The sequence below is a fragment of the Rhinolophus sinicus genome, linkage group LG15, assembly GCF_036562045.2.
Source record: "Rhinolophus sinicus isolate RSC01 linkage group LG15, ASM3656204v1, whole genome shotgun sequence".
Classification (NCBI taxonomy): domain Eukaryota; kingdom Metazoa; phylum Chordata; class Mammalia; order Chiroptera; family Rhinolophidae; genus Rhinolophus; species Rhinolophus sinicus.
The window spans coordinates 38,067,807-38,093,203 of NC_133764.1; the positions used below are offsets into that span (position 1 = coordinate 38,067,807).

General features: G+C 61.5%; 2 protein-coding genes and 1 long non-coding RNA gene across 20 annotated transcripts; 2 read left to right on the plus strand and 1 right to left on the minus strand.

The window, feature by feature from the left end:
• Positions 1–907: 907 nt before the first annotated feature.
• On the minus strand, positions 908–16,700 carry TMC6 (transmembrane channel like 6). 12 transcript variants are annotated; one of them, XM_074319484.1, is made up of 22 exons: positions 16,626–16,653; positions 14,854–14,948; positions 12,739–12,879; positions 12,460–12,584; positions 12,191–12,286; positions 11,684–11,842; positions 10,210–10,315; positions 9,978–10,062; positions 9,449–9,706; positions 8,940–9,130; positions 7,930–8,074; positions 6,603–6,758; positions 5,950–6,101; positions 5,772–5,853; positions 5,489–5,586; positions 4,703–4,792; positions 4,322–4,397; positions 3,436–3,569; positions 3,126–3,302; positions 2,963–3,041; positions 1,960–2,027; positions 908–1,217 (listed from the first exon to the last, which is right to left on the minus strand). In XM_074319484.1, the coding sequence occupies exons 3-22, from the start codon at positions 12,804–12,806 to the stop codon at positions 1,154–1,156; spliced, it is 2,409 nt and encodes an 802-aa protein (XP_074175585.1). In that variant the 5' UTR covers positions 12,807–12,879; positions 14,854–14,948; positions 16,626–16,653; the 3' UTR covers positions 908–1,153. The 12 variants fall into 12 exon arrangements, with proteins under 12 accessions (XP_074175585.1, XP_074175578.1, XP_074175581.1 ...); XM_074319477.1 differs by having other exon boundaries at positions 5,950–6,104; positions 12,460–12,587; positions 16,626–16,652; XM_074319480.1 differs by lacking the exon at positions 16,626–16,653 and adding an exon at positions 13,827–13,958 and having other exon boundaries at positions 5,950–6,104; positions 12,460–12,587; positions 14,854–14,928.
• Positions 10,240–11,690, plus strand: LOC141568805 (uncharacterized). The gene is made up of 3 exons (XR_012492020.1): positions 10,240–10,457; positions 10,840–10,952; positions 11,343–11,690. It is a non-coding gene; the product is annotated as an uncharacterized LOC141568805 (long non-coding RNA).
• TMC8 (transmembrane channel like 8) lies at positions 16,251–25,388 on the plus strand. Of its 7 annotated transcripts, none has more exons than XM_074319487.1 (17): positions 16,251–16,595; positions 16,846–17,186; positions 17,357–17,635; positions 17,833–17,984; positions 18,308–18,457; positions 18,755–18,837; positions 19,379–19,515; positions 19,839–19,986; positions 20,398–20,568; positions 20,865–21,004; positions 22,489–22,612; positions 22,977–23,074; positions 23,262–23,445; positions 23,602–23,732; positions 23,812–23,970; positions 24,397–24,475; positions 24,941–25,388. In XM_074319487.1, the coding sequence occupies exons 3-17, from the start codon at positions 17,487–17,489 to the stop codon at positions 25,169–25,171; spliced, it is 2,136 nt and encodes a 711-aa protein (XP_074175588.1). In that variant the 5' UTR covers positions 16,251–16,595; positions 16,846–17,186; positions 17,357–17,486; the 3' UTR covers positions 25,172–25,388. The 7 variants fall into 7 exon arrangements, with proteins under 7 accessions (XP_074175588.1, XP_074175586.1, XP_074175590.1 ...); XM_074319489.1 differs by lacking the exon at positions 16,251–16,595 and adding an exon at positions 16,714–16,845 and having other exon boundaries at positions 16,992–17,186; XM_074319485.1 differs by lacking the exons at positions 16,251–16,595; positions 16,846–17,186 and adding an exon at positions 16,698–16,845 and having other exon boundaries at positions 17,837–17,984.
• Positions 25,389–25,397: the final 9 nt, after the last annotated feature.

Sequence of the window (25,397 nt, forward strand, 5' to 3'; positions counted from 1 at the left end):
CACGGACAGAAGTGACGCTGGCCGCGTGGGCCTCCGTGGCCACATCAGTGGGTGGCATCTGCCAAACAGCACCCCCAGGGGACCGTCCTCGGAAAGGGACAGTTTGGGTTGAGCGTGGGCCCAGCTGGGACACTGCTGATGGCAATGGCATCTCTGCCGTGGGTCTGAGCTGGCCCCCCACTGCCTCACCTGGGCCCTATCCCACTGACCATTCCCCACCCAGGGCTGTTCCCCCAGTTCCGGGCTGTTCTCCCAGGCATTGGACACTGGGGCTGTGATAGCCTGGTCCCCTCCTCCCCACAGCCACAGGCTTTCGGCATCCCACAGGCTCCTCAAACGGGGGGACCTGGGGTCACCCCCCTCCTGGCCCAGGTCTGGGTACGGGCTGCCCCTCTGCCTGGCAGTTACCTCTCCCCATGGCTACTTTACAAATTAAATGTCATTTCCCAGTCCCTCCCTAATTTGCACACAACTACCCCGATAACCACTAAAGCATCACTGTTACTGGCTATGTCGCCTGGAAACGACCCTCGTTCTGCCTGCCTGAGTGGTCCCCTGCGCTCTGGCTGCAACGTGCCCATCCTGCCATCTGGTGCTCAGCCAGCAGAGGGCGCCCTGTAGTCGGCGCTGCAGCCCATTTTGTCAATACTATTACAGCAGCCAGGCACCTGCAGACGCACACCGCATCTCCTGTCCTGGGCACTTGGTGAGAGGCTGTGGGGCCCTGGTGTGGCAAGGAGAGACTTGAAGAGCCAGAAGGAGCTGAAGGGGGTGCAGGAGGCAAAGGTGCACGTGCAGGAGGCACAGGTTCCCGTGACCTTGGCCAGTGGCTCGTCCCCAGGGCAGCAAGGTAGGCTGTGCACACCTGGACAGGCCCAGGTCATGAGCACAGGCTCCCAACACGAGCCCATTTTGCAAAACATTTAATCAGAATAAATAGGGCCCAGTAGAGGTGTCCCAGCTCCAGCCTCACTGGGACTGCAGTCTCATCACCCTCCCATGTCCCAGCGGGATCACCCAGAGGGGAGCAGCACGGTCCCCGGGCGGCGTCTGTGCCTGCAGGGCTGTGGGAACTGATGGTGACACAGGCCAAGCTGCTGAGCGATGCAGGAATGCCAAGCCCATCGGGCTCATCGGGCTCATCGCTGTCCTCTCAGGTGTCCCTATCGTCTGTGAGCAGGGCCGGGGATGTCGCGTCCTCCTGGGTTCTACCAATCCTGCCAGAAAGGGAAGTCAGCGAGGACCCGCTATGGCCTCAGGACAGCGTGCCACCCACACGGGAGGCTGAGGAGCCCACCAGTCGTCCCTCAAACCCGCTGAGTCCAGAGGCCCAGTAACCTCCATCAGGAGCTGCATTCAGGCCTCCCAGAGTCAAGGCTCCAGGGAGAAGTGAAGGGCTGGGCGGAGGCCAGAAGGAGCACCGGGGCATCGGCCTGCCCCCAGGTGTGTGTGTGGGGGGGTTCCTGCGTGTCTGGCTGTCCAGGCAGCAGGAAGATGTCTGAATTCATCTCCCTTTCCCTGGCCTTAACCCAAGTAACAGGTGAAGGGCAAGAAGTGGGGCTGCTTCCTGCAGACCAGGGGCAACCAAGACTGACTCAGCATGTGGGGACAGTCACCCCATGGGGAGAACGGGGGGGGGGGGGCAGAGGGAAGGGAGATGAGAAGGGCCAGCCAGGTTGGCCCCAAATGTATAAAGAAAGGGGGGTGACAAAGAGGACAGGGGGAGAGGCCAGGAGACCCAGCCCTGCCCCCACAGGACACCCTTTCAACTTAACCATTATCCTCCTCCCCCAAATACCCCACACGCCTGAGGAAGAGGAAAGGTGGGAAAGGAGGGCAGGGATGTTGCAAGAGGTTGAGGGCACCCAGGGAGCCAGCAGCCACTTGTCTACCACCCCCAAATCCACACAATACCCTCTTGCGCCACCGAGCAGCCCCACCCCCTCCAAGGCCCCTCACCTGCTCTTCTCCTTCCTCTCATAGACAGAGTGAAGCTTGTTGATTAAGAAGATTTTGTCTTCTCCCTCCTAGAAACACCAGAGCAAACAAACAAAGGGTAAGAGAAAAATTATCCATCTGTCTGTCCGTCCAGAACTGCCCTGTTCCAGACTGCACTTGGGGGAGCTCACGAGGAATATTCAACAGCACAAGCACAAAAAGTTTAAAGAAGGGGGAAAGGGGCACCCAACAGGGACAAGGAAAAGCCCAGAGCCAGGCAGTGGGCATATAATAGCTCTGTGCTTCCTAGCGGCCAAGGTGAAAAGGGAAATGTGACTAGTCACACAGCGAGGGTCCCAGAGCCAGCCTGACTCCATTGAAAACTGCCCCGGCCACTTACTAACTGCCTTGGGCAAATTACCTCCTTTCTAACCTCAGAGTTGTCATGCATAGATGGGGGATAAGAGCATCTGTGTCACGGGGCAGGCAGGGCCACCTCTCGGGGTGCTGGGCAGCTTGGGCATGGGGCTTTCGGGGACCAGCTTCCGTTCAGTGGAGGCCCCAGCTTCCAGGCCCACCCTGCCTCTCCCTCGTTTATGACAGACTGCAATGTGCTTAGTAAAACTGTTTTAAATCCCAACCCACTCTTAACCTTCCTCCCCTTGTTCGCAATAGGAAGGCACTGAACAGGGTCTGAGTTCCAACCTGCATCCCCAGGAGGTCCAAAAGCCACTTCCAGTGTCTCAAAAATCCTCACAGAGACTGTCTGCAGCCATGAAGGGCCACACACCCTAAAATGCTGCATTTCTCCACTGGGGCCCTCGTCCCATTTGCAGCTGGGCTGCCTGGCTACCTCATGTCCACATGTCCACTTAACACAAGCTACAGATATTAATCAATGTAATTTGTTTGGCAAACAAATCCTTTCAAACAGCCCAGATCCGAGGGGAGGGGAGGTGTGGAGGGGCTTTGGGGGTGAGCTAGTGGGTGGCCCCCAGAGGGTGCAGGCTGGGAGAGCACTCACGTTGCTGATCTGCTCCTTGAGGAGGCAGATGACCTTCCGCTGACCCTTCACCACCTGGATGTTGAGGTAGATCATGGCCCTGCCGGAGATGGGTGGTCAGGCTGGCCCCCGGCGGAGCCGGGGGGGGGGGGCAAGCTTGGGGCCCCACCCACCCCACACTCACAGCAGCAGGGCTGACACCAGGTAGATGGGGAAGGTGTTTTCCACCAGGTTCCGGTGGATCCAGGGCAGCCAGGAGACCCTGGGGCCCTCCTTCTCCAGGCGGCGCACCCACACCTTGCCTGCCTCATACATGGTGTCCAGGGTCCGGAAGGGGCCACAGAGGCTCGAGGGCTTCACCCTGCAGGCAAAGGCAACCTCCACATCACCCCAAACCTCGGGCACCAGCCACAACCCCCCAGTCCCCTCCAGACTGCACCTCCCCAGATCCCGGGGTGACTGCACCCCACCCCCCGAGGCCAGCGCCCACTCACTGCCAGATGGCGTAGCAGAGGAAGATGGCTGCGCCCAGGAAGGAGGGGAAGCAGAGCAGCGAGATGAAGAGGGTGCTCATGTGGGAAGCCAGCCAGGGCCTGCGGGGTGCCTGGCAGTTGGCCAGCAGGCTCATCTGGGGACAAACACTGTGCTCTGCCACTGCCCTGCCACACACCCCCTCCCCCAGGCCTGGAGGGGGCCTCCATGACGAAAGAGGCCCCAGGACAGGATGGGGCTCCCCACTCCACAGGACAGGGCCAGCCCCCGAAGGGGTAGACAGAGTCAGCCAGGCCATCCCGCTGGATCACAGGGAGAAGACGAGGCACACGGCGAAGGGTGGGCTGGCTTGTCCGGGGCCACTCGTGTGCGGAAGGGTTGGTACTAACAGCCACCGCCAGCCATGGACAGGTCTCTGCTGGGCCAGGCACTACGCCCAGCGCTTTGTAAACCTCATCTCCGGCAGCCCCCCCTTGGGCACTGTCCCCATTGTAGAGATGAGCAAATGGAAGGCTGGAGGAGAAGAGCCTGGTTCTCACCTGAGCAGCCTCGACAGGACAGAGGACCAGGGTCGCTTGCCCCAGCCAGAGGGCCTGAGGCTGAGCTTCTCCCAACTCCCCGGCCCTAAACTCCACACACAGGCACCCAGTAATGACCAAGGACCCGCCCGGGTGCTGCCAAAGGCAGTGATGCCGGAGGAAGGGGGCCAGCTGGTTCCCTAGGGTCATGAGACCGACCCCAGAGGGTGGCCCTGGGCTGCCAGCCCCATAGCCCTGGGGTCAGGGGGAAGTTCCCAAGTCCCAGGGCCCCGTGTCTGCCAGCCAAGCAGCCCACCCTGGCTGCCCACACTCCAGGGCGCACAGCCCGCCTGGGTTCCAGCACCGTTACCTTCTTGACGTAGAAGAGCAGCACCAGCTTGACGATCTGCATGGCGGGGAGGAGGGGCGAGAAGAGGACCCCCAGCCTAAAGAGGGGCAGAGAGGAGGGGGCTGCAGTCCGGAGGCTGGGTCATGACCCCTGCGCTGCTCGCCAAGGCCAGGACGGCCACCCAGTCCTGGCTTGGGGTTGGAACAAGCTGCCCCGTGCCCTCCCCTCCACACCCCAAGGCCAGGCTGGCTTCGGGACCCTGGGAAGGGTGCAGCAAGAGTGGGTGCAGCCTGGGCCAGGGGTCAGGGCCCACGTCACTTCAGGATCCCAGTGGCCCCAAGGGGTAAAGGAGCTCAGCCCTCCCCCAGGCGGGGCAGTGGGGGACATGGGGAAGATGCTCACCAGGTTAGGGTCTGCCCATAAATCAGCTCCAGAACATTCCGGGCAATGTCAAACTCAGGCTTCCCCCTCCTGAGCTTCTCAGAGATGAGTCTGGGGCAGAGGAGCTTAGCTCAGGTCCCTCAGACTAGGGAGGGCCATGCCAGAGACCAACCCGCAGGAGGCAGGCCCCCGTATGCGGCGCACACGCCCGGCTCACGTCCCTGCCCAGCCCACTCCACCTCAGGCGCCCAGGGGAGACGGCAGCCTGGGGTCCCCGCCCTGAAGGGCTCCAGAGTCCACTGGCTTCGTCTCAGTCCCGTGTTTCCCAGTACGTACAGATACGCCTCAGTGTAAACACGCACAACTGGCATCAAACATTTCACTGTTTTAAAATGTGTATTATTATGAAATTCATATGTTCTCAAAGAAAACACAAAAAGAAGGGACTGCAAACCTGGCCCCCGCAGTGGGCCACCTGCAGCACTGAGAAAATGTCCCTCCACTTTCTTTCTTCCTGCCCTTTTCCTCTTTGTTCAAGACTGAGATTCTACTGTACGCGTCTCAGTGAAACCTCTTTTCCTCTCCAACCTAAAAACACGTTACATCCTGTCTCCTCTTTTTCTGTTTAACAATCTTTTTTTTACAAAAGCCGTCGTGGGTGGAGAGTTATGGTCTGATCTGGGAGGTCTGAGGTCCCAGGTGGCCCCACCTGCCACGCAGGTGAGGATGCTCTGAGCCCTTCTGAGGTTGGGAGCCCAGGAGCCCGGAGGCGAGGGCAGGCTCCCCACGCTCACGGAGGGGTCTCACCTCCACACCAGCTCCCCAAAGAGCGTGTCCAGCAGCGTGAAGATGAAGTCCATCACCATGAACCGGTACAGCTCCTGCCCCACGAAGTTCTCCCAGCACTGAAACACACAGGGTCTCAGCCCGGGGCCCCACCCACCCGGGGGCCTCCAACCTGCCTGTGGACCAGGTAAGTCAGGTGAGGCTGGCATGCGGGGCTGCTGTGAGGCGCCACCCCTGCACCCCCATCCCTGGGACCAGGGCAGCCCCTCACGCTTCCCCCTGCCCCATACAGGCCCACCCGCACCTGGTCCTTCATGGCGCCCACTCTGCGGCCCAGCCAGTGGTAGCAAAGAATCCCCAAGATGACCATCTTGAAGATGAGGTTCCTGTGAGGGTGGGGGGCACAGAGGCTGAGGGAGGGGTGCCTGGGGAGACAGAGGTTGCACCCCAGGAAGCCCCAGCTGCCCCGCACTGCCACACACCTGCAGATGGCCAAGTATACCTCCAGCACGGGGGAGTCGTGCCGCTCCAGGGCGGCCAGGCCGCGGTACAGGTAGGGGGCCACCAGGTTGAGGAGGCAGACCACCAGGGGCAGGGCCAGCAGCGCCCACTCCCTTTCAGTGGACACAGGACTCTGCTAGGGAGAGGAAGGGGGAGGGGTAGCGGTCATCATAGACGTCCCCTCCACAGGGCCGGGTCCACTGAGGGGCCCTGGAGGTGGGGCAACTGTGGGGTGAGGGGTCCCAGGGAGGAAGGAGGGGGTGGAGCTGGCTGGCAGCACCTCCCTCCCACAAGATACATCCACCCCTGGCCTCAAGTTCAAACCACACAGGAAGGGGCGGGGCGTTGGATGGGGGCACAGGTGTCAGAAAAAGAAAAGGGAAATGAGAAAACAAGAAAAGAAAATAGGGGAGAGCATGAGACAGATGGAGGGGGAGACAAAGAAGGAAGCCTGAGGGAGGCAGCCCCCAGGAACAGGAAGTCAGGACCCTGCCTCCCAGGCCTGGGCACAGGGGCAGGCACCACGGCTGACTTCAGGCTGGGCAGATGCCTGCTCACTGGTCACCCATCCTAATTAAGCGGGAGTCTGCCCCCAAGTCCAGAGCCCCCGGGGCTGCCCACCCAGGCCCCTCACCTTGATCATGAACTCAGAGAAGGCGTAGATGGCCCACGTGCAGCCCAGTGTCACCGCCAGGCACAGCAGCCACACGAGCCCAAGCACAGACGCCTGCTGCATCCGCGCACACACGCTTGAGGGGGCCCGTCGCAGCCGCCACTCGGCCAGCAGCTCCTGCAAGGGCAGCGCATCATCACTCACCCCACAGCGAAGCCACACAGAGACGCACGGACACACACACACAGGGACACACAGACACAGGGAGGCTCAGAGAGACCGAGGGGTCGCTTCTCACCACCCCCCACCCCCCCCCCACAGCGCTGCCTGTCCTTCCACCAGCTCTGGAGCCCTGTCTCCAGGAACAAACAGAGCACAGCACTTGGACCCAAGGCTGTGCCCAGCTCTAGATCCCCACCAGCTCCCAGGTGTGTCAGCCTGCCCCTACCCGGGTTCAGGTTGCATCCTGAGGCCAAGCCCAACCTCTCCCGCTGCCCCCTCCTCCCTCCCTCCCAGCCCTGGATCCTGAGCCATCCTTCGGGACCAGGACCCATGAGGCAACCCCTCCCATGAGGCAACCCAGTGGGAGCTCCCTGAGGGCAATGAAGGCCCATTAGCCCCACAGAAGCTGTGAGCTCCTGACAAATCCTGCAACACAAAACCCCAGAATGGCAGAGAGCTCCCAGGAGGCCCAGCTCTCTCACCCTGTGGCCTCGGACAAAGGACTGAAGCTCTGAGCCTCAACTTCCCCACTGGTAGCACAGGGAGATAACAGTCGTCACCCTGGGCTAGCTATTGTGGCGAGCCAGGAGCACGTGCCAGCTGGGGCCCCTTGGGCCTCTTCCCACTGGGGACCAGAGGACAGGGGCTCCTGGAGAGGCCTCAAGAACAAACCTACCCCTCTCCCACTGGAAGGCCAGCGCCCGGTGCTCCAGCCCGGGGTGGGGGTGGGGGTGCATGGACACTGAGTCCCCACTGGACGGAGGACAGACTGCCATCACAGGCCCCCTGAGCAGCACGCCTACTGAAGCCCACTGCGAGCAGACTTTTCTTTCACACGGCTCCTTCACATTAATACTCGCCAGCAGACAAGAGGCAGCCCCAAAGGAGGGAATTCAGAACCAGGACAATTCGTCTGTTAGCTGAGTCTCTGAACTGGGGAAGCACCTGCCAGGTCACTGCTGACAGGACAAGACCTCCAACCCCATGTCCGGCTTACGGGCAGCACAGCTCTGGCTGTTTGGTCCCAAGGGGACCCCAGGCTGGGTAGGTGGGTGCCAAGCAGGCCCAACTGGTGTCCTGGGGACTCGCAGTAGGGACACCGGCCCAGGCTCTTGGGGTGGCTCACCTTGAGACGGGTTCGGATATTGTCATGCTGAAGGCGGGAGGCCCATTTCTGAGTCACCTTGTGGTCCCAGGAGCAGAAGACAGTGATGGCATGGGCCCCCGACGTGCTGCCCACCCGGTAGCTCTCCCCAAAGGAATGGGACATGCTGTGATGAACAGAGCCAGGCAGGGGGTGACGAGGGCTGAGGGCGCAGAGGATGGGGAGAAGACAGACAGAACACTCCCTGCCACCAAAACCCACTGCCCTCTTGGAGGAGACCTCCTGGTGCTGGGCCAGCCCACCGCCACTCCTCCGGCCCCTCCTTCCACCCAGCTCTCAGCCTCCTGCTGTGACCGCTGGCCACTCTGCATCAGCCCTGTCCAATACAGTGCTCACGAGGGGCTAGAAGAGGGGTCTGGCTCCATTCCCCACTGACATGGCCTGCTGCCGCCCACCCAGATGGGCTGCAGATGCTGGCTCACCTCAGGGCCTTTGCACTGCCTCTCCCAGTAACTAAAAAACACCTTCCCCCCCCTCTTCCCTGCCCATTCTTATTTAACTTCCACCCCTGGGGCCAGGGCTACCTCCCCTAGGAAGCTAGCCTGACTCTTCCCCCAGTGCCCTGTAGTGCCCGGACAAACACCCAGGGCTGCTGGATTTTCCCAGCCTCCTCGCTGGTCTGTCTTCTGCCCTAGACAGTGAGCTCCTCATCTACCTTCCTGCCCTGAACCCAGCGCAGCCAATGTTTGTAGGGTGGGCGTGTGGAAAGAAGAAAGTGTGGGTAACAGGAGGGAGGTGGGAGGAGGGATGGAGGGAGGGAAAAAGAGAGGGAAGGAGGAAGGGAGGGAGGGGCAAGGGAGGGAGGGAGGAGGAGGAAGGAGGATCTGTGGATAGATGGTTGAACAGATGGTGGGTGGATAAATGAAGAGGTAGCTGGATAGATGGGTGGAGGAATGGGTGGATGGATTGACGGATGGATGGATGGATGGATGGACCAATGGTGCTCAGACTCAGGGCCATATGTACATTACCTGTACACCAGGGTGATGCAGGTGACAAAGAAGGCTACGCCCACAGTGAAAAGGTAGGCCAGGGGCATGTTGTAGGGCAGGCTGCCGGCCTCAGGGGTGCACTGGCCGCCGTCCAGCGGAGCGGCACACAGCTGGTTCAGTGTGGCATTACTATAGTAGCCATAGTACATGACGGTGTCGGTGAAGCGGCCCTGTGGGGACGAGGCCCGGCAGAGTCAGGGACTCCCCTCCCCACACCTGACCCACCTCAGGCTTTGAGAGACAGAGGGAGGGCAGCCGTGGAGGAGGGTGATTTGAAAGGCAGAGAGGGGCCGGGCCAGGACAGGGGCAGCGAGGATAAGAGTAGACAAAGCGCCTCGGCCACCCTGGGGCTTCCAGGCCCCGCTGACATCAGGACCTCAAGGAGAGCTGACTGCAGCCCCCCAGAGTCACAGCACAGGGCAGGAGTGAGGTTCTCCCCAGGGCGGCCCACCCCACCGATGCCCCTGCCCCCCCCACCAAGCCCTCACCGCGCCTGTGAGGAGCTCCAGGCCGGTGAAGGCGGGCACAGAGCCCAGGGGCGCGGGTGGAAAGGCAGCCTGCACACCCACGATGAAGGCCAGCAGGGGCAGCAGCAGGAGCACATTGAAAGCCAGCAGGGTCTTGAGGAAGAGGAAGTAGGAGAGGACGCTGGAGCCGAACTGGCCCCCGATCCGCTTCAGGGCGTAGCGCCAAGGCGTCAGGACGTGCAGCAGGGACAGCAGCCCCAGCCACAGGTCATGCAAGGCCTGTGGGGACAGAGACAGGAAGGTCCTATAGGCAGGACCCCCATGGAGGGTCCTGGAGCCAAGAGCCCAGGAGCCGGGCATGGAGGTGCAGGGGCAGGGGCGGGACACTGCTAGGGGAGGGGGGCCATTCACAGCACCAAACATAGGCCGAAGGCTAGGGGACCCCACACGCAGGACGGCAGAGGAAGGAAGGGTGGCCACCCCAGCCCCATCCCAAATGGGGGCCCAAAAGCAGGGCCCAAAAGCAGAGCCCAGCCCAGGAGGCTCCTACCAGGACACAGGCATATTGGAAACGGTTACAGCAGGACGGGAGCCCACGACGGCCCTGCCAGCCCCTCAGGGTCCGGGTCTCCTCTCTGCATGCAGAGGCAGCGTCAGGGCCGGGCCAGGGAGGGCCCAGCTCCCTCCCGGGGACCACCCACTGCAGGCTCAGCGCCCTTCTTGCCCACCACCCAGCCCTGGAGGGAGTGGGTCTCGGGGCCGCCCGGGCCGGGGGCACTGACCGCAGGCAGCGTTTCTCGGCCAGGCTGAGGGGCATCGCCCGGAGCATGTGGTCCCGCTGGGCCACTGTCAGGCCCTGGAGCTCCTTGACCAGGAGGACCCGCTTCTCTGAAGGAAAATGAGGGAGCCCGTGAGCGCCCGGCAGCATCCCACCTTCCAGCCACTGTGGCCATGACCCTGGACACCACTATGACTTTGGACAGGCCTGCCTGCCGCCGCCCCCAACATAGGCTTCTGCCTGCCCTGTCAGGTACAGATGGCTCCTCTCTGCCCGGCCATCGAAGCCAGACCCGCCCTGCCTGCCTGTCTCACAGCCCCACAGCCGTCCTCTCGCATACCTCCACCTGGGGCCCACCTCCATCAGGTTCCAGCGTCCTCCCAGGGCCACCTCCTAGACCCACACTCTCCTCCTGTGCCCCCACAGGCACCTTGCTCTGACCCCTAAATGACCTGCTCAGCAGCAGTGGGGTCCCAACCCCACCACTTCCCACTATGCCCGCCCTCATGGGGTGAGTGGGGAAGGGCAGAATGTGGAGAATCTGGGTGAGAACCAGGGTGCTCACCCTCTTTACCTCCTTTTATCTTCACAACCACCGTGAGAGGGGGAGAGCTACTTCAGCCCAATTTTACAGATAAGAAATGACACCCAGAAAGCGAACACCTGGCCTGGTTTACAGAGCAAAACTGGAACGTTCACCCTGACCCCAGAGCCCACACAGCCCTGCACTGTTCCATCACCCACCAGGTGAGGGCCCTGGGTAAACCCAGGGAGGAAACAGAGGTAGGGCCCCAAGCAAGTACCCAAGACCTGAGGAGGTCAGAGTCCAAAAGGCACAGCCAGGAGGACTGTGTCAGCGACTGCCTGAGCCAGCCTGTGAGACGGCCTGTCCCCTCCTTTGGTCACGCTCCCTGTTCCCCAGCCTGTCCACATGCTTCCGTGCTGCTCAGACAAGCCAGGTACACTCCCACCTCAGGGCCTTTGCACATGCCCCCTCTGCTCTGGCGTCACTTCCTCCAGGAAGCCTCTCTGGGTCCCTCTAAGCTAGACACTTCCATAATGGTCTCCCACCTTCCCTTGGTTGCCCTTATCTGAGCTTTAATCATCTGCTTCTCCATTCGTTCTCCTCTGTTTCAGTGGGCAGACAATAAGCTGCACAAGTGCCAGAATGGATTGGCTTTCCAAAGCTGAGGCCAGCGTCTACAACACTGCAAGTACTCAATAGATGTGGAGTGCATGAGCAAACGTTTCTGAGCACCTGCCTGCCAAGCCAAACCCTTCACCGCCCGAAAGGGCCCCCCACTTCTCTGCTCCAGGGGCAGATACCCCAAGACACTCCCCCTCCTGCAAAGGGACCTCACAGCTGAGGGCCTTCAGGCAGCCTGCTAGGGGAGGGGTCCTTAGGTGTGCTGCACCCCAGCCCTCGCCCTGGCCAGCCCGCCCTGCTCCCCACCCAGGCTCGGCCCCCACATACTCACCCTCCTCCTCAAGGGCCGTGGAGTCCAGCTCCAGGTCGTATAGGCGGAGGCTGGGCCGTGCCGAGCGCCCCAGGTGCCCGAGCTGAGGCCGGCTGGTTCTGCGGCGTAGCTTCACCGTGCGGTTGTAGTACTGGGAGATGACGGCACCTCGGCTGCGGCCTGTGGGGGCACCGGCCAGGGGCACCGGTCAGGGCAGGCCAGGCCTCAACTCCCCACCCTCACAGGAAGGCAGCGGCTGCCCCTCCCCTTCTCAGGACCCAGGCACATCCCTTTAGAAGAGACTCAGGCACCACTGGGTTCCCAAGGGCCTATTTTTATCCCTGTGACGACCCTGGAGTCGTATTTAGAACTCAGCGGGCTGCATGGGTCTGTACTGGGCCTCCGGGTAGCAGACGGGGTGGGGCAGGAGCTGGAAGGGCCTGGCTTTGAGGGACACAGACCTGCCCGGAAACCCCAGCCCAGGGACCGGGGTCAATGCCGGGGCTGAGGGCACAGGGTCCCACTCACCAATGGTGCGACTGGGCATGCTGGCCAAGATTCGGAGCGTGGCCGTGCTGTGGGCCAGGGTCCCCTCAGGCCCCAGGAGGGCCTGGTGGTCACTGCCTGCAAAGCGGAAAGATTTGCCTGGAGGTCCTGGAGACACGGGGCCAGCGATGTCCCCCACCCATCCCCGTCCCAGGCCTGTAGACCGTCGGGAGGGACGTCCTGAGAGATTGAGGGGGTCAGGGCCCTGCCCACACTGTCCCACCACCTGGGCCTGGGCCAGGCGGGCTCACCTGAGGCCCCCAATCCCTGCTGCTGCAGCTCCAGCCCCTCCTCAGCCGCCCACAGGCTCTGCTCCTGGATGAGCTGGTGGAAGGAGTCATGCATTTCGCTCTCATCATAGGGGCTGGGCTCTGGGCTGCTGGGAGAGAAACAGGGGGCAGGAGTCCAGACTGTGGCTGACCCAATCCTCGCCCCAGCAGCCTGCCCCTTCCATAAGGCCATGATCCAGATGGGCTCTCCCTGGGGATGATACATCCCAGCCTTCCAACCCCCCGCCCCAGAGCACTTACCCCTTGTCCTCTGGGGTCTCGGGGACATTGAGGAGAAAGGCCAGCGACCGGGCCATGTCTGCTGCCATGCCCAGCCAGTCTGCAGACCTAGAGCAGCTCAGAGCCTGGGCACACGCAGCTTCGAAGCGTCCCGCTGCCCATCTGAGGAGACAGGGAGCGTTGCACCAAAGCTGGCCTTCAGTGCCTGGCACTCAGCCAAACCCCCGCTCCCCAGGGACCATGGGAGGTGCCACTCAGGCTGCCTGAGCCTCCACCCTGCCCCCATCCACAGCCAAACACGTGGTCAGGTGAGTGGCTCCAAATAAACCTCATGCCAAGATGGACTGAGGGGCAGCCCTTTTCAGTGCCTAGGAGAAGAGGAGAGGGAGAGAGGAAGGAAGGGAGTGGGCTGGGGGCAGTTCCCATCGATTTGTTCAGTGGTGCCAGTCCCTGGGAAATAGGGAAGGGGCGGGGTGCTGTGGACACAGCCCTTCATCCCTAGGGTTCTGCCCCAGAGACGCTGCCCTCTTGGTGAGAGAGGTCAGGGCAGCTCTGGGACCTTTCCTGTGCCCGCCCTGTAACCCCCACAGCACTTCCTCACAGGAAATCCCCACCCTGGGGCCTCCTTCAGCTGTGTCCCCACCCAGATCTCAATACACACACACACACACACACACAGCGGTTACTACACACCCAGTACTGCAAGGTCGACAGTTCTCAGGAGACTGATTCTACATTCCATCACTCAGGGTGGGCAGGCCAGGGCAGCTGGCTGGGGGGAGGTGGCTGGGCATTAAACAGGCCGCCTTTGTCCAGCCTTTGTCTGGGCAGAGGGCTCTGCCGTCACCCAGGACAACTGGAACCAGGGCGGCCTTGTCTGTGCTCTTCACCCCGTGGGAGTGGGGCGTGCAAAACAAGCTCTCAGCCACCAGCTGACTCCTGCAGGACTCTGCCCTCTCTATCTGCCCTGTCCCCTGTCCTCCCTCCCCTGCAACCCCCCCAGGGAACTCAGCACTCAGGAAAGTTGGCTCAGTTCTAGGGGGCCTCCTTGGGCGAGGCTGGGGTGCAGAGCAGGCCCTGCTAGGACTATGCCGAGACAAGGTCCTTACTTAGGGGCATCCAGGATGTCCAGTCTCTGAGGCCAGGTCCCATGCAATCCAAGCCCCTTCCCCTTTCGTTCAGCGGGAACAGTGTGGGAAAACCAGCGGAGAGATGGGTCAGAGGCAGTTCTGCCCCTCAGCCTGAACCCGGAAAGTCACTGGAGTTGGGGCTGACTGTGTGCTCCCCAATCCAGTTCCTAGAGCTGGAATGCCTTCAGACAGACCCACCCACAGCCAGATCCACAGGCCTCCCAACACACCCCTTCACCAAACAGGGAGACAGGTGGGCGTGTGGAGGTGAGAAGTAGGAAGCTAGTACAAGGTGCTCATAGGTTAGGCCTGGGATCCAGGCTTCCTTCCCGGGGGATGGAGGCTCGCTTGGGCCCACCTGGGCACTGGCACCTGGGTACTGCCAGGACTTACATCCAGCTAATACCTGGCGCCCTGGCATTTTACCCCAGGCCAGAGCAGGTCCGGTGAGTTTCTGGGGTGCACCATTCCTGAGCCCTGAGCCAGGTGGGGAGGAGCAGGGTGGAGCCCTTTCCAGGAACCTCAACCCAGCCGGAAGCAAGTCCAATCCTCAGGAAGCAGCTGCTGCCCAGGAAGAGCTGCAGCCCAGCCTTAGCCCAGGGGTGGCGGCTACTCGGGGAGCCCCTGGACCCCCCACTGGCCCATCTCCCACTACCCCACTTGCAGTCAGTCGTACTGGCCTGAGCAACCCAGCCTCCCTAGCCCCTTCCCATTCCGGTCAGGGCACACACCACTGCCCTCGACTGGGTGCCCCGGGGCCAGCTGGAGTGGGCTGAGGGCACCAGGTCTCCTGGCCCCACCTGTCCTGAGAGGGTCACACCCTGGGACGTCCAGAACACGGGGAGGGAACTTACTGCCCAGTGGCCCAAGGAGCCCAGAGGAATTTGGAGGGGTGGAGCTGCCGGGCTGCATAGGAATTGCTGGGGCTGAGGACGAGGACGAGGGGACCGCCCCAAGCCCCAGGCCTGCAGCCCCGCCTGGAACAACACACGATCCCTCTGCTTACCTGGGAGGTACCGGGGAGGAGGGGCCCTGCACACCCCGAGCAGCTCACCTGTCCCAGGAAGAGGCCCCTGGGAACTGTGATCTGGGCTCCACCACCTGGGGGAGGGGCCTCGGGGTCAGAGGGAGGTGGCAACCTGTGACTGTCGCTTGCCTGGCGGGGCCAGAGGGAACTGTACCGCCCAGCCCAGCCCACGTGGTGGCAGACCTCAGGTGTCACGTGACCCGACTTGGCCCTAGGGCGCACCTCACCCCTGCTTCCAGCTCCCTCAAGACTGTGCCCTCTCCCTGCCAACTTCAACCCCTCCTCGTATCCCACGGCCCCAAGTGTCTAGATCTATTCTAATCTCTGGGTGAAGCCCCCAGTTTCTATGGGACTCAGTTTTCCCAAATTTCAAATGGGGGCAGTAATCGCAGCCCTCCCACTTCCAAGGGAGATTATCATAACGCAGTGCTGCAAAGCCCCAGTGATACAGAGCCTTGCAACACCGATTGGGTAAACCCTTCCCCCAGCAGAACCGCCTATTGACAAATCCCTGGCTCGCTGGTGAACTTGGTTGTCTCCCACTTAACATCTCGCGTGGCTTCTGCTGTCGCTCAGGCAAGAGTTCTGGCACTTCCTGTGTGCTAGGTGGGGAGGAGGGGCAGGGAGGAGGAGACTGTCCCTATTCCTGTTTTCTGTTATTCCCCACAAGACAGGGAGGTGGGTATGGATGTCCCCAGTTCACAGATGAGAAAACTGAGGCTGAGAGGTTAACAGGCCTCCTGTGAGTCTGGTCCACCTGGGCACTCTGCTGAGAAGCCTGACTTTGAGAAAGACTGGCAGAAGGCCAGAGGAGAGGCGCTCGTGGATTTGAGAAAATGGGCGGGATTTGGTCAGTGCTGGGGGGACATTCCTGGTCAGGAGAAGCCTTGAGAGACAGGCGGGGTGAAAGTGAGCTGGAAGGTGGAAAGGAAGGAGAGACACCCTCCCCGCCCATGGAGGGGAAAACAGGTGGGCAAAGCCAGGATGCCCAAATGAAGACAAGTGATGCAATTCGATGAGAAAAGGGCCCTGGAACTAAGGTTGGACAAAAAGTGCGGGCCCAGGATTGGGGTTATTTTGCAACGATCAGTGTGGTCTTCAGGTCTTCTGGCTGGATCTTGGCACAAGACACCTCAGCATAGAGACCTACACCTTGCCTCTCCTCCCACTGCTCCCTGCCTCCCTGCACGCCCATGCTCCAGCCTCTTCACCTGACCTCAGGCCCAACTTGAAGGTCACCTCCTCTGGGGAGCCTTCCTGGATTGAGGCCCGCTGGAGCAGTTGCCATGGACACTGCCAGATCTGTCCCCACTCCCCCAACTCTCTGCGCCTACTGTGTGCTTACCATGGGCCAATTGTTAGGCCTGGGTGCCAATGATAAGGGCGGGATGTTAAGAAGAACTCAGCCCGACGTGATGGGATCCACCCCTTAAGTCACTATCGGGCCCTCCAAGCCGAGCTGGGGCCACCGGCAACCGGCAGATAAGGGGCCGGGCCCCTGCGCCCCGCCGCCCCCGCAGCCCCGCCGCTGAGGCTGTGGCGCCCCAGGCCGGAAAGGAGCGGGCCGGGGTGAGCTCGCGCTCACAGCCCCTGGCTCAGGGCTCGGAACCGCCGCCTGGGGCCCCTTGGGGCTGGGAAGCGGCAGCCACAGGAGCCGCGGACTGAGCCAGTGAGGCCAGCCCGAGTCCCGCACGCGAAGGGAAGCGCCGACCCCCGCCCAGGTGGGGGAGGCTGAGCTGCCCGCGCCTCACCTGCTGCTGTGCCCCGCGCCCGCAGGAAGTGCCGGCCTAGGTCGACGGCAGAGGAAACTGCCGGGGGTGGGGGGAGAGGAGTGCAGGGGGCGGAGGCCGCGGAGGGAGCTGGGGTTCCTGTCATGTGACCCCTCCCCTCGGCTCCCTCACAGCCTTGCTTGGCGTCCAGGGAGCAGGTCCGAAGAGGGTCCCCTCCCGGCACATGTTCCCTTGTCCCCAGGTGAGCTGGCTGCACAGTTGGTGGAGGCGGCGGCACGTGAGGGATGGAAGAGACAAATGAGGCCGAAGGGCTGCTGGCGCTGGGGGACAGGGTGGTTTAGAGTCACTGCACAAGCGGCAGAGGGGTCCCCTCGTCCCCTTCCCAAGGCCGGAGCTGGAGCCACCCCTCGACCCGGCCACCAGACAGCTGACAGAAGGGGAACCCAGCACGCCGGACGCCGGGTGACGCAGGACGCGGGATCCTAGGAACCGCTGGCTTCGGGGCAGGGCCGCTCCCCAAAGCAGAGGAGCGGGAACTGTCTGTCACCAAAGGATGGCTGACAAGGCCTGAGGCCACAGGAGGTGGGGCAGGGCAGGCTCTGGGCCCATGTGCATTGGCTTTGGCTGTGAGGGTCCCATCTTTACGTGTCCTTTAGACCTGCATCCGCATTTTACAGGCGGGGAAATTGAGGCCCGTGGCCATGTGTTGCTTTGGGAGGTGGGTGGGGACTGAGGCAGACCTCTTCCAACAGGGATGTCTTCTCCTCATTTCTGGGCACGCTAGAGCCGAGACCTTGGCGCTCACCCAGCCGGGGCCCCACACCCCTCCTGGGGAGGGAGGGGTGCTGCCCACCGTGCTCCACGCTCAACGCCCCAGCGGAGATGCTGCGGCAGTGGTCCGTGCAGTCGGGGCAGGCCCACGGGGAGCCGGCAGGCGAAGAGCTGTGGGAGCAGGAAATGGAGCGGCTGTTTTGCTCCAGGGCTCCCGTGCGGACGCTGCCCTATTCCATGGTGGACAAGCGCTTCATCCGGTGAGTGCCTGACAGCTGCAGGGTCAAGGCTGGCGTGGGGGTGGGGAGAGCAGCACGAGGCTGCCCTGGTGGCCGGAATGGAAATCACCTGTCGGAGTGGGTGGGGATGGAAGACTCCCCGGCCCACTGCGCTGCTTTGCCTGGCCCGGTGGGTACAGGGGTGACTCAGGGACGCCCCCATCACCAACCCATCCCAGGCAGCTGCGCGAGCCGCCCGAGGGGGTGAAGACCTCATGCTGGCAGCGGTGGCAGCGCAGGCAGCAGACTGCAGGACGGCGCCTGGGGGAGGCAGTGCAGCGGCTGGCCCAGGGCTTTGGGCTCTGGGAAGGGGCACTCTACGAGATCGGGGGTAGGACCTGCACCCCAACCCCACCTCCCCTCTCTGGGGTCTCAATGTCTAGTTTAGAATCAGGAGGAGGGCACTGTGCCGCTTACCATTGCGCCCCTCTGTCCCCACCAACCAAGCCCCCCCATCCTCATACACACCTCTCTACCCCCAGAGCGGCAGCACCCCCTGGTGGCTGTCCGAGGTACTGTTAGGCCTCCAGGGCCTGACCATGAAACAGGTCCCAGGAGGCTGATCACCCACACCCGGCTGGGTTGGTCAGCCCTGGGATTCTCAGCTGGACCCGGGCTTAGTGCCTCCCTGAATGAGTGCTGTTCTCCTCACAGGCCTCTTTGGCACTGGAATCCAGTCCTATTTCACCTTCCTTCGCTTCCTGTTGCTGCTCAATCTGCTGACCCTGCTTCTGACCTCCAGTTTCGTCCTGCTGCCCCTGGTCTGGCTCCGGCCCCCTGACCCAGGCCCTGCCCTTAACTTCAGTGAGTGCCTGGCCCATGGAGGGAACAGTGATCCGGAGCCCACGTGCACCCTGGGCCGGTCTAGGGCTCAGAGTATCGGGACAGCCCTGACCCTCTGTGCCCTGACCCTGGGCATCTTTCTGCTTGGGTCCAGCTCTGCGACTCAAAGTGACCGAGCCTTTTGCATGGCATACCTCCTGACCCATCTTCAGGGCACTGCTCAGGCCTCCCTGGGGTTGGGGGCTATGGAGTGGGTAGGGGCAGAGCCTCACCTATGCCTTAGAGACCCCTCCCTAGTGGCCCTCTTTCCCTCAACAGCCCTCCAGTGCCCTGGTGGCACCCAGCTCCAGACCAGTGTTCCCAATTTCCACAATCAACTTTGGAATGTTCTAACTGGCAGGGTAAGTGGGCTCTGTCCTGGCTATGGGCCAGGAGGGCTGGGGAACCCAGGGAACTGCCCTCAGGGGACCCCAGTCTAAGAGGACCCCCATCCCTCCAAGGACATTTTGGCTTCTAGGGGGGCATGGCCTTCCACAGAGAAGCTGCTGGGCCAGTGACGAGGACAGAAAGAGGCTGAGGCCATTATGCACAGCTCAGGACTAGGGACATGTGCCCACAGCCCTCAGGGCCCAGCTGAAGTGGGGGTTCAAGGGACAAGAGGGGACAAGTGCCCAGGCCTCTGGGATAAGCACCATCCGACCCTAATCCTTGGAAGCCACTTCATGGTTGCCGTGCAGGCTCGTGTGTTCCAGTCCGGTCTCTTCCTCAGAACTGTGTGGCCTTGGGCAAGTTGCCTAACCCCTCTGAGCCTCTGTGAAATGGGGGTACTCTTACCCCTACCTGATGGAGTTATGGTGCGAGTTAATGAGTTAATACATGGAAAGCACTTAGCACACAGCCTGGCAGGGCCTCGTGCTCAGCTGTCATCATTCCTGTCCCCAGGCCTTCAACAACACCTATCTCTTTTATGGCGGGTACCGGGCAGGCCCCGAGAGCAGCTCTGCATACAGCATCCGCCTGGCCTACCTCCTGAGCCCTCTGGCCTGCCTGCTCCTCTGCTTCTGTGGGATTCTGCGGCGGTGAGAGCTGGCCCCAGCCTCTGCCTCCTTCCAGGGGTCTTCCCTGCTCACTCTGCCCTTGGCGTGGTAACCCCCAGTTTTCAGGAAGGCCCTCGCCCCTGTTCAGTAAGACTCATGGGTGCTTCCAGGGTCCAGAGTCTGTGTCACCAGCTGCAGACCTCAGGGACGGGCCACTGCCCCTGTATCCCCACCCAGGCCTTGGCCCAAGCCTGCTCCTGGGGCTGTCAGGGGCTTCCCACTCCAGACCCAGAGCTGAGCCAAGGCTGTGGCTGGCAGGCAGGAGGTGCCTCTCCCCCATAAGCCCTGGCCTCCTGCCCCTCCAGGATGGTGAAGGGGCTGCCTCAGAGGCTGTTCCTGGGCCAGGACTACAGGTCACCTCTCAGTGCCAAGGTCTTCTCCTCCTGGGATTTCTGTATCCGGGGACAGGAAGCAGCCACCATCAAAAAGCATGAGATCAGCAACGAGTTCAAGGTGTGTACAAGGACATGTGTGAGTGTAAGACGTGTGACTGTGTGTGCAACTGAGCCTGAGTGTCAGAGCATGGGTCACTATTAATATATGTGTGTGTGTTTGTGTGTGATTGAGTGCTGGTGTGCGTGTGTGCGCGTGTGCACATGGTCTTATAGCTGGAGGCAGGGGCTGTGGCGGTGTTTAGGTGTGAGCACTCACCTGCACAGTGCAAGGAGAGGGTAGTCTGCAGAAAACCACCCGCCATTCCTGGACGTGTCCCTGCCCCGGTGTCATCCACACCCTGCCTAGATCCTGGCGGCCTGTCTCGGACGCACACTGACCTAGGCCTGGGTCTGTTTGACCCTCCTCTTCTGCCATGCACCTCCCCCCCATCGCCAGCCCTAACCTGCCTCTCCCCCGCCCCCACCACAGGTAGAGCTGGAGGAGGGGCATCGCTTCCTGCTGGTGCAACAGCAGACCCGGTCCCAGAGAGCCTGCCACCTGCTCACCTGCCTGCGGGTCAACGTCCTCATTGGGCTCCTGGTGGTCGGGGGCATCAGTGCCATCTTCTGGGCCACCAAATACTCGCAGGACAACAAGGAGGTGCCAGGCAACTGACAAGCGTTCATTTAACCCTGGCCAGAACTGTGGGAGGGGACAGGATGGTCCCACTTTGCAGTTGAAGAATCTGAGGTTCAGAGAGGTGAAAGCATTTGCCCAAGGTCACGGCAGGTCAGACTGGCTCTACCTGTGAATATCCCGACCGCCATGCTGCCATAGTCTGTGGGTTTCCAGAGGCAGGGCCTGGCCCGGAGTTACACTTTAGGGGGTGTAGAAGATGGGGGAGCTGCTGGGAACCTTCCAGCCCATGGGCATCCCTTCCCCGCTTTCCCCTGTAGGAACCCCTGTTTGTGCTACTCCAGTACCTGCCCCCTGGGGTCATCGCTCTGGTCAACTTTCTGGGGCCTCTGCTGTTTGTTTTCCTGGTCCAGCTGGAGAACTACCCTCCCAACACTGAGGTCAACCTCACCCTTATGTGGTGAGTGACAGGTGGGACCCCGTGTGGAGGACGGGGGAGGGAAGGAGGACTCAGAGGCAGGAGAGCTGTGTCCTGCTTCCCGCCTTGGTTGTTTCCTGACACCAGGAGAGCCCAGCAAGGGAAGCCAGGTGGGCACTTCCAGAACACTCTGTCTCAGGGACCCGGGTCTGAGGTATTCCACTCCTGTCCATCCAAAGCAAGCCAGCAGTCTGGACCAAGTGCCAGCCATTCAGAGGGGCCAGTGACTGTTTTGACAGAGGGGTTGGGAACCGGCTTCACATACTTAGGAAAACCAGGAACATGGGACACACACAGTTACCACATACCTGAGGGCTTACACCCTTTACATTGTCAACTGTCATGCAGGGTGTCATGCGGGGTCTCAGCTCCCGCTCCCCACATAAGAATGCAGGATATGGTGAGGCCAAAAGGACCACCCACGGAGCCATAGATAGGGGAGTCACACCACTATACTCCATGCCTCTGCAATCCGCTCTTGCTAGCTCAGCCACCATCTTCTTGCTGGCCTCCATTTGCTGCTACCATAGCCACAGCAGTTATATTAGTGGCCAATGGCTCACTGGTTACAGATGATGACCATCCAATCACAGTTGATGGCCTTTTACTACCCGAGTGAACACCTTTCCACGTGAGGCCGAGAGCCTGGAAACTGCTCTCTGGGACTCTGTCCCCACAACAACCCTCACCATGACCTGTGAAATCAGAACCATCCTCATCCCCACTGGACATTTGAGGAAACTGCGGTTCGCAGGGACCAAGTACCTCGGCCAAGGTCAAGCTCGCCAAGTCTGCTGGGTGGAGGCTCAAACGCAAGCCCTCCTCTGCCCCCATGCTCTGCTCTGTCTCCCCTCTCCAGGCTAGGGTCCTGTCTTGGACCCATAGCCCCTCTTTGGTCCACTGACCTAAGCTCCAGCCCAGCTTTTCTCTCCATCTGCCATCCCACCCACCTGCCACGCAGCCTCCCTCAACAGGTGAACCACTGTTAACAGCCTACCATGTGTCAGCATTAAATCGTCTACACTTACTAGCTATAACGTGCATGCAATGGTTATATGGTAACGTGCATGACCCAGCTATGCATGCCCGTGTGTGTGATCCACGAGGCAGTGTAAGTAGGTTAGGGTATTAACAGGCGGTAGGAGACAGGAAGATCTCTTCTGCAATTAGGATACTAAAGGCCTAGCTATGCCTGTGAATTTCCCAGCTGGGCGGGTGGTGAGGACCCTGTGCAGTATTTCCCAAACTAATTTAAAAACAGAACCTTCTCCCATGAATCACCTGGAGACCAAGATTCTGGGGAACATTGCCACAGATGGAGCAGGTTGGAAGGAGGCTGAGCTCTGGATTCAGAGGGGGCCCGGCCTGCGAGAGACCAGATATAGGCAGGGTTCAGCCACACCTGTATCCTGGCGCTAGCGTGCCCGCGTGCCTGGGCCCCGCCCCTGACGCCGTCCCGCCCCCAGGTGCGTGGTGCTGAAGCTGGCCAGCCTGGGGATGTTCTCCTTCTCTTTGGGTCAGACCATGCTGTGCATCGGCAGAAACAAGACGAGCTGTGAGTCCTACGGCTACGACGCCTGCGACTACCAGGTAGCTGGTGGCTCCATCAGGGCTGTCCCTTCCGTGCATCTCCCCAAAGCCCCACACTTGGACCTCCCTGCCCCTTTGATCTACTTGTCCCTCTCCAGGTCTCACCTTTGCGGGAGGCTGGGGGCAGAGCCGCCCATACCTCAGCTCACCTCCAGGGGGCGCCATTCGCATCACGCTGTGCGCCGTGCTGGTGGCAGCCCTTGCTGCTGGGTTTCCCTGCTCCAATCTTATCCTCAAGGCCCGGGTTTTAACTTAGCAATCATATCAGACTCCGGGCAAGGCTCCTGTACCCCAGAGACACCCTCCCCCATGGATGAAGGGCAGCCGGGGACTGTGGGTGGTGACAAGGGCCCCTCTGCACCAGTGCTGGGAGAACTCAGTGGGGGAGGAGCTGTACAAGCTAAGCACCTTCAACTTCCTGCTCACCGTGGCCTTCACCTTCCTCGTCAGCCTGCCTAGGAGGTGAGTCACGTGGGGACACCACGGGGGTGACCTGGGCATGTCTGGGGATGGCCAGTGGCCACAGCCAAGGGTGAGCCGTTCTACACACGTGTCCGTGTGAGTGAGTGAGTGTGGGGGGCCATGGCCATAACTAGGACACCCCACGTGCTCTTCTTGGTGGTGGTACCTGGACACTTCCTGTCCCCAGGCTGCTGGTGGAACGATTCTCAGGCCGGTTCTGGGCCTGGTTGGACCGGGAGGAGTTCTTGGTGCCCAAGAACGTGTTGGACATCGTGGCAGCGCAGACGGTTACCTGGATGGGCCTCTTCTACTGCCCCCTGTTGCCCTTGTTCAACAGCATCTTCATCTTCCTCACCTTCTACATCAAGAAGGTGCAGGTTCACGGGCTGGGAGGGAGCAGGACTCACCTTGAGCGGGGCTCCCGCTTCTGCCACCTCCCCCACCCAGCGTCCCTTCCCTGGGCCTCCAGACTCCTTGGTGTGTGCAAACGGGCTAGCAGCCCCCAACGGCTGTTTCTTGCTCCCCAGTACACCCTCCTGAGGAACTCCAGGGCGTCCCCTCGCCGATTCCGGGCTTCCAGCTCTACCTTCTTCTTCCAGCTGGTGCTCATCCTCGGCCTGCTTGTGGCCACCGTGCCGCTGGGCTACGTGGTCAGCAGGTGAGGGGAGTAGAGAGGCTGGAGGCTGGCAGGCGGGCAGCTCCTCCCCGGGAACCTGACACTGGCCCTCTCTCCACAGCATCCACTCCTCTTGGGACTGCGGCCTCTTCGCCAACTACTCGGCCCCCTGGCAGGTGGTCCCGGAGCTGGTGGCCCTGTGGCTGCCACCCTCTGGCCAGCGTGCTGTCCACTACCTGGGCTCCCATGCCTTCAGCTTTCCCCTCCTCATCCTGCTCAGGTTCCTCTCAGGACAACAGGGGCCGAGGGAGGCGGGGGTTTCCTTCCTTCCGTGGGCACCCCCAGCCAGTCTCATGGGATCTGGGAGCCAGACAAGGGGAGCCAGGGAGGCAGGGGAGGGGGTACTGAGCATGAGCTACAAGGCAGGTGGCCTGGGGGTTCCTCCTGAGGCCCTGGGCAGCTCCCTCAGGACCTCGCCTGTAAAGCTGGCATCTTACCTAATCACTGGAGAAATGCAGATGTGCTGAAAACCTGCAGCGGTTCTTCTTGTTGCCATTTGGAGGAGAGGGCCTGAGCCCCCGTGGGAGGGAGGAGAGAGTTGTCTGCCAGTGCAAGACAGAGAAAGACCCCAGGAGGCGTGTTTTAAGAGACTTGGGTGAGGAGGAAGTAGGGCTGTGACTGATCTTGGATCCCCATCTATCCAAAGCCTCGTCCTGACCGTGTGCGTCTCGCAGTCCCAGGCCAAGGCAAGGGCCATCCACGGCCTCCGCAAGCAGCTGGTATGGGTAAGTCATCTGGCTGGGAAGGGCAACCGACTGCAGGTGAGACCCTGCCCAGGAGTGTGGTCTCAGGCTGGCAGAGAAGCCGAGAAGGTGGAGGGAAAGAATGAGCTCTAGGTATCGCCTCAGGCCAAGAGCCATACACAGGAATATGGCCTTAGGCTTGGGAACAAGGCTTGGATAGGAGTAGGGCTTTAGGCTAAGGGCGGGGCCGGGACCCTGACGGTCTTGGTTGTGGACTAGGCCCTTACAGGGCGGGGCCAAATAAAGGTTGGCCTCGGACTAGGGGTGGGATTTGGAGGGGGCGTGGTCTCTGAATTACTGGGGGACCCTTGATGGGGCGTGACCTCGGGCTGGGGGTAAACCTGGGCGGGGCCTCGAGTGGGAGGGGGCTGGGAGGTTGCTTCTCCCCACCCCGGGCTTTTGAGCCGAGGCGCGGCTGTTAACCAGCTGCTCGCTCCTCTGCTGCAGCAAGTCCAGGAGAAGTGGCACCTGGTGGAGGACCTGTCGCGGCTGCTGCCAGACCCGGGCCTCGCTGACTCTCTGGGGCCTGAGTCCCCTCACTGGCGATCTTCCCGCCCGCGATCCTTCTGCCCCGGATTCCCTTGCCCAGGATCCCCCAGGCCGGGACCCTCCCTCGCGGATCCCACCTGTAGATTCCACTTCCCCAGCAGCACGGATCCCACCCCCGCCGCCACCTAGAGCCTCCCCAGGGTCCGACTTGTAGACCCCACGCTCCACACTCCTGCCCCCTGGTGATCCCCAACCCCTCAGTGGGCACCTCAGAACGGGGTTCACACACCCAAGGGCAGCAGGGAACTTGTGTTTGTGTTTTTGTTTTTTGTTGAGTGTTTTATAATGTGCATCTTACAGTAAGTAGTACAGTAACCCATGAATACAATTTATGAATATACATCCATTGGAAGTG

What these genes read in the sequence shown, in the direction of transcription:
- TMC8 (XM_074319485.1), top strand. An exon ending in AGATCAGCAACGAGTTCAAG is followed by an intron (nt 19,987 to 20,397) that starts GTGTGTACAAGG and finishes CCCCCACCACAG; the next exon opens with GTAGAGCTGGAGGAGGGGCA. An exon ending in CTCGTCAGCCTGCCTAGGAG is followed by an intron (nt 23,075 to 23,261) that starts GTGAGTCACGTG and finishes TCCTGTCCCCAG; the next exon opens with GCTGCTGGTGGAACGATTCT.
- TMC6 (XM_074319481.1), bottom strand. Translation starts at nt 12,806, where the DNA reads ATGGCAGCAGACATGGCCCGGTCGCTGGCCTTTCTCCTCAATGTCCCC. An exon ending in TTTGGGGAGCTGGTGTGGAG is followed by an intron (nt 4,793 to 5,488) that starts GTGAGACCCCTC and finishes CCTCTGCCCCAG; the next exon opens with ACTCATCTCTGAGAAGCTCA. An exon ending in TCAAGGAGCAGATCAGCAAC is followed by an intron (nt 2,028 to 2,962) that starts GTGAGTGCTCTC and finishes TGGTGTTTCTAG; the next exon opens with GAGGGAGAAGACAAAATCTT.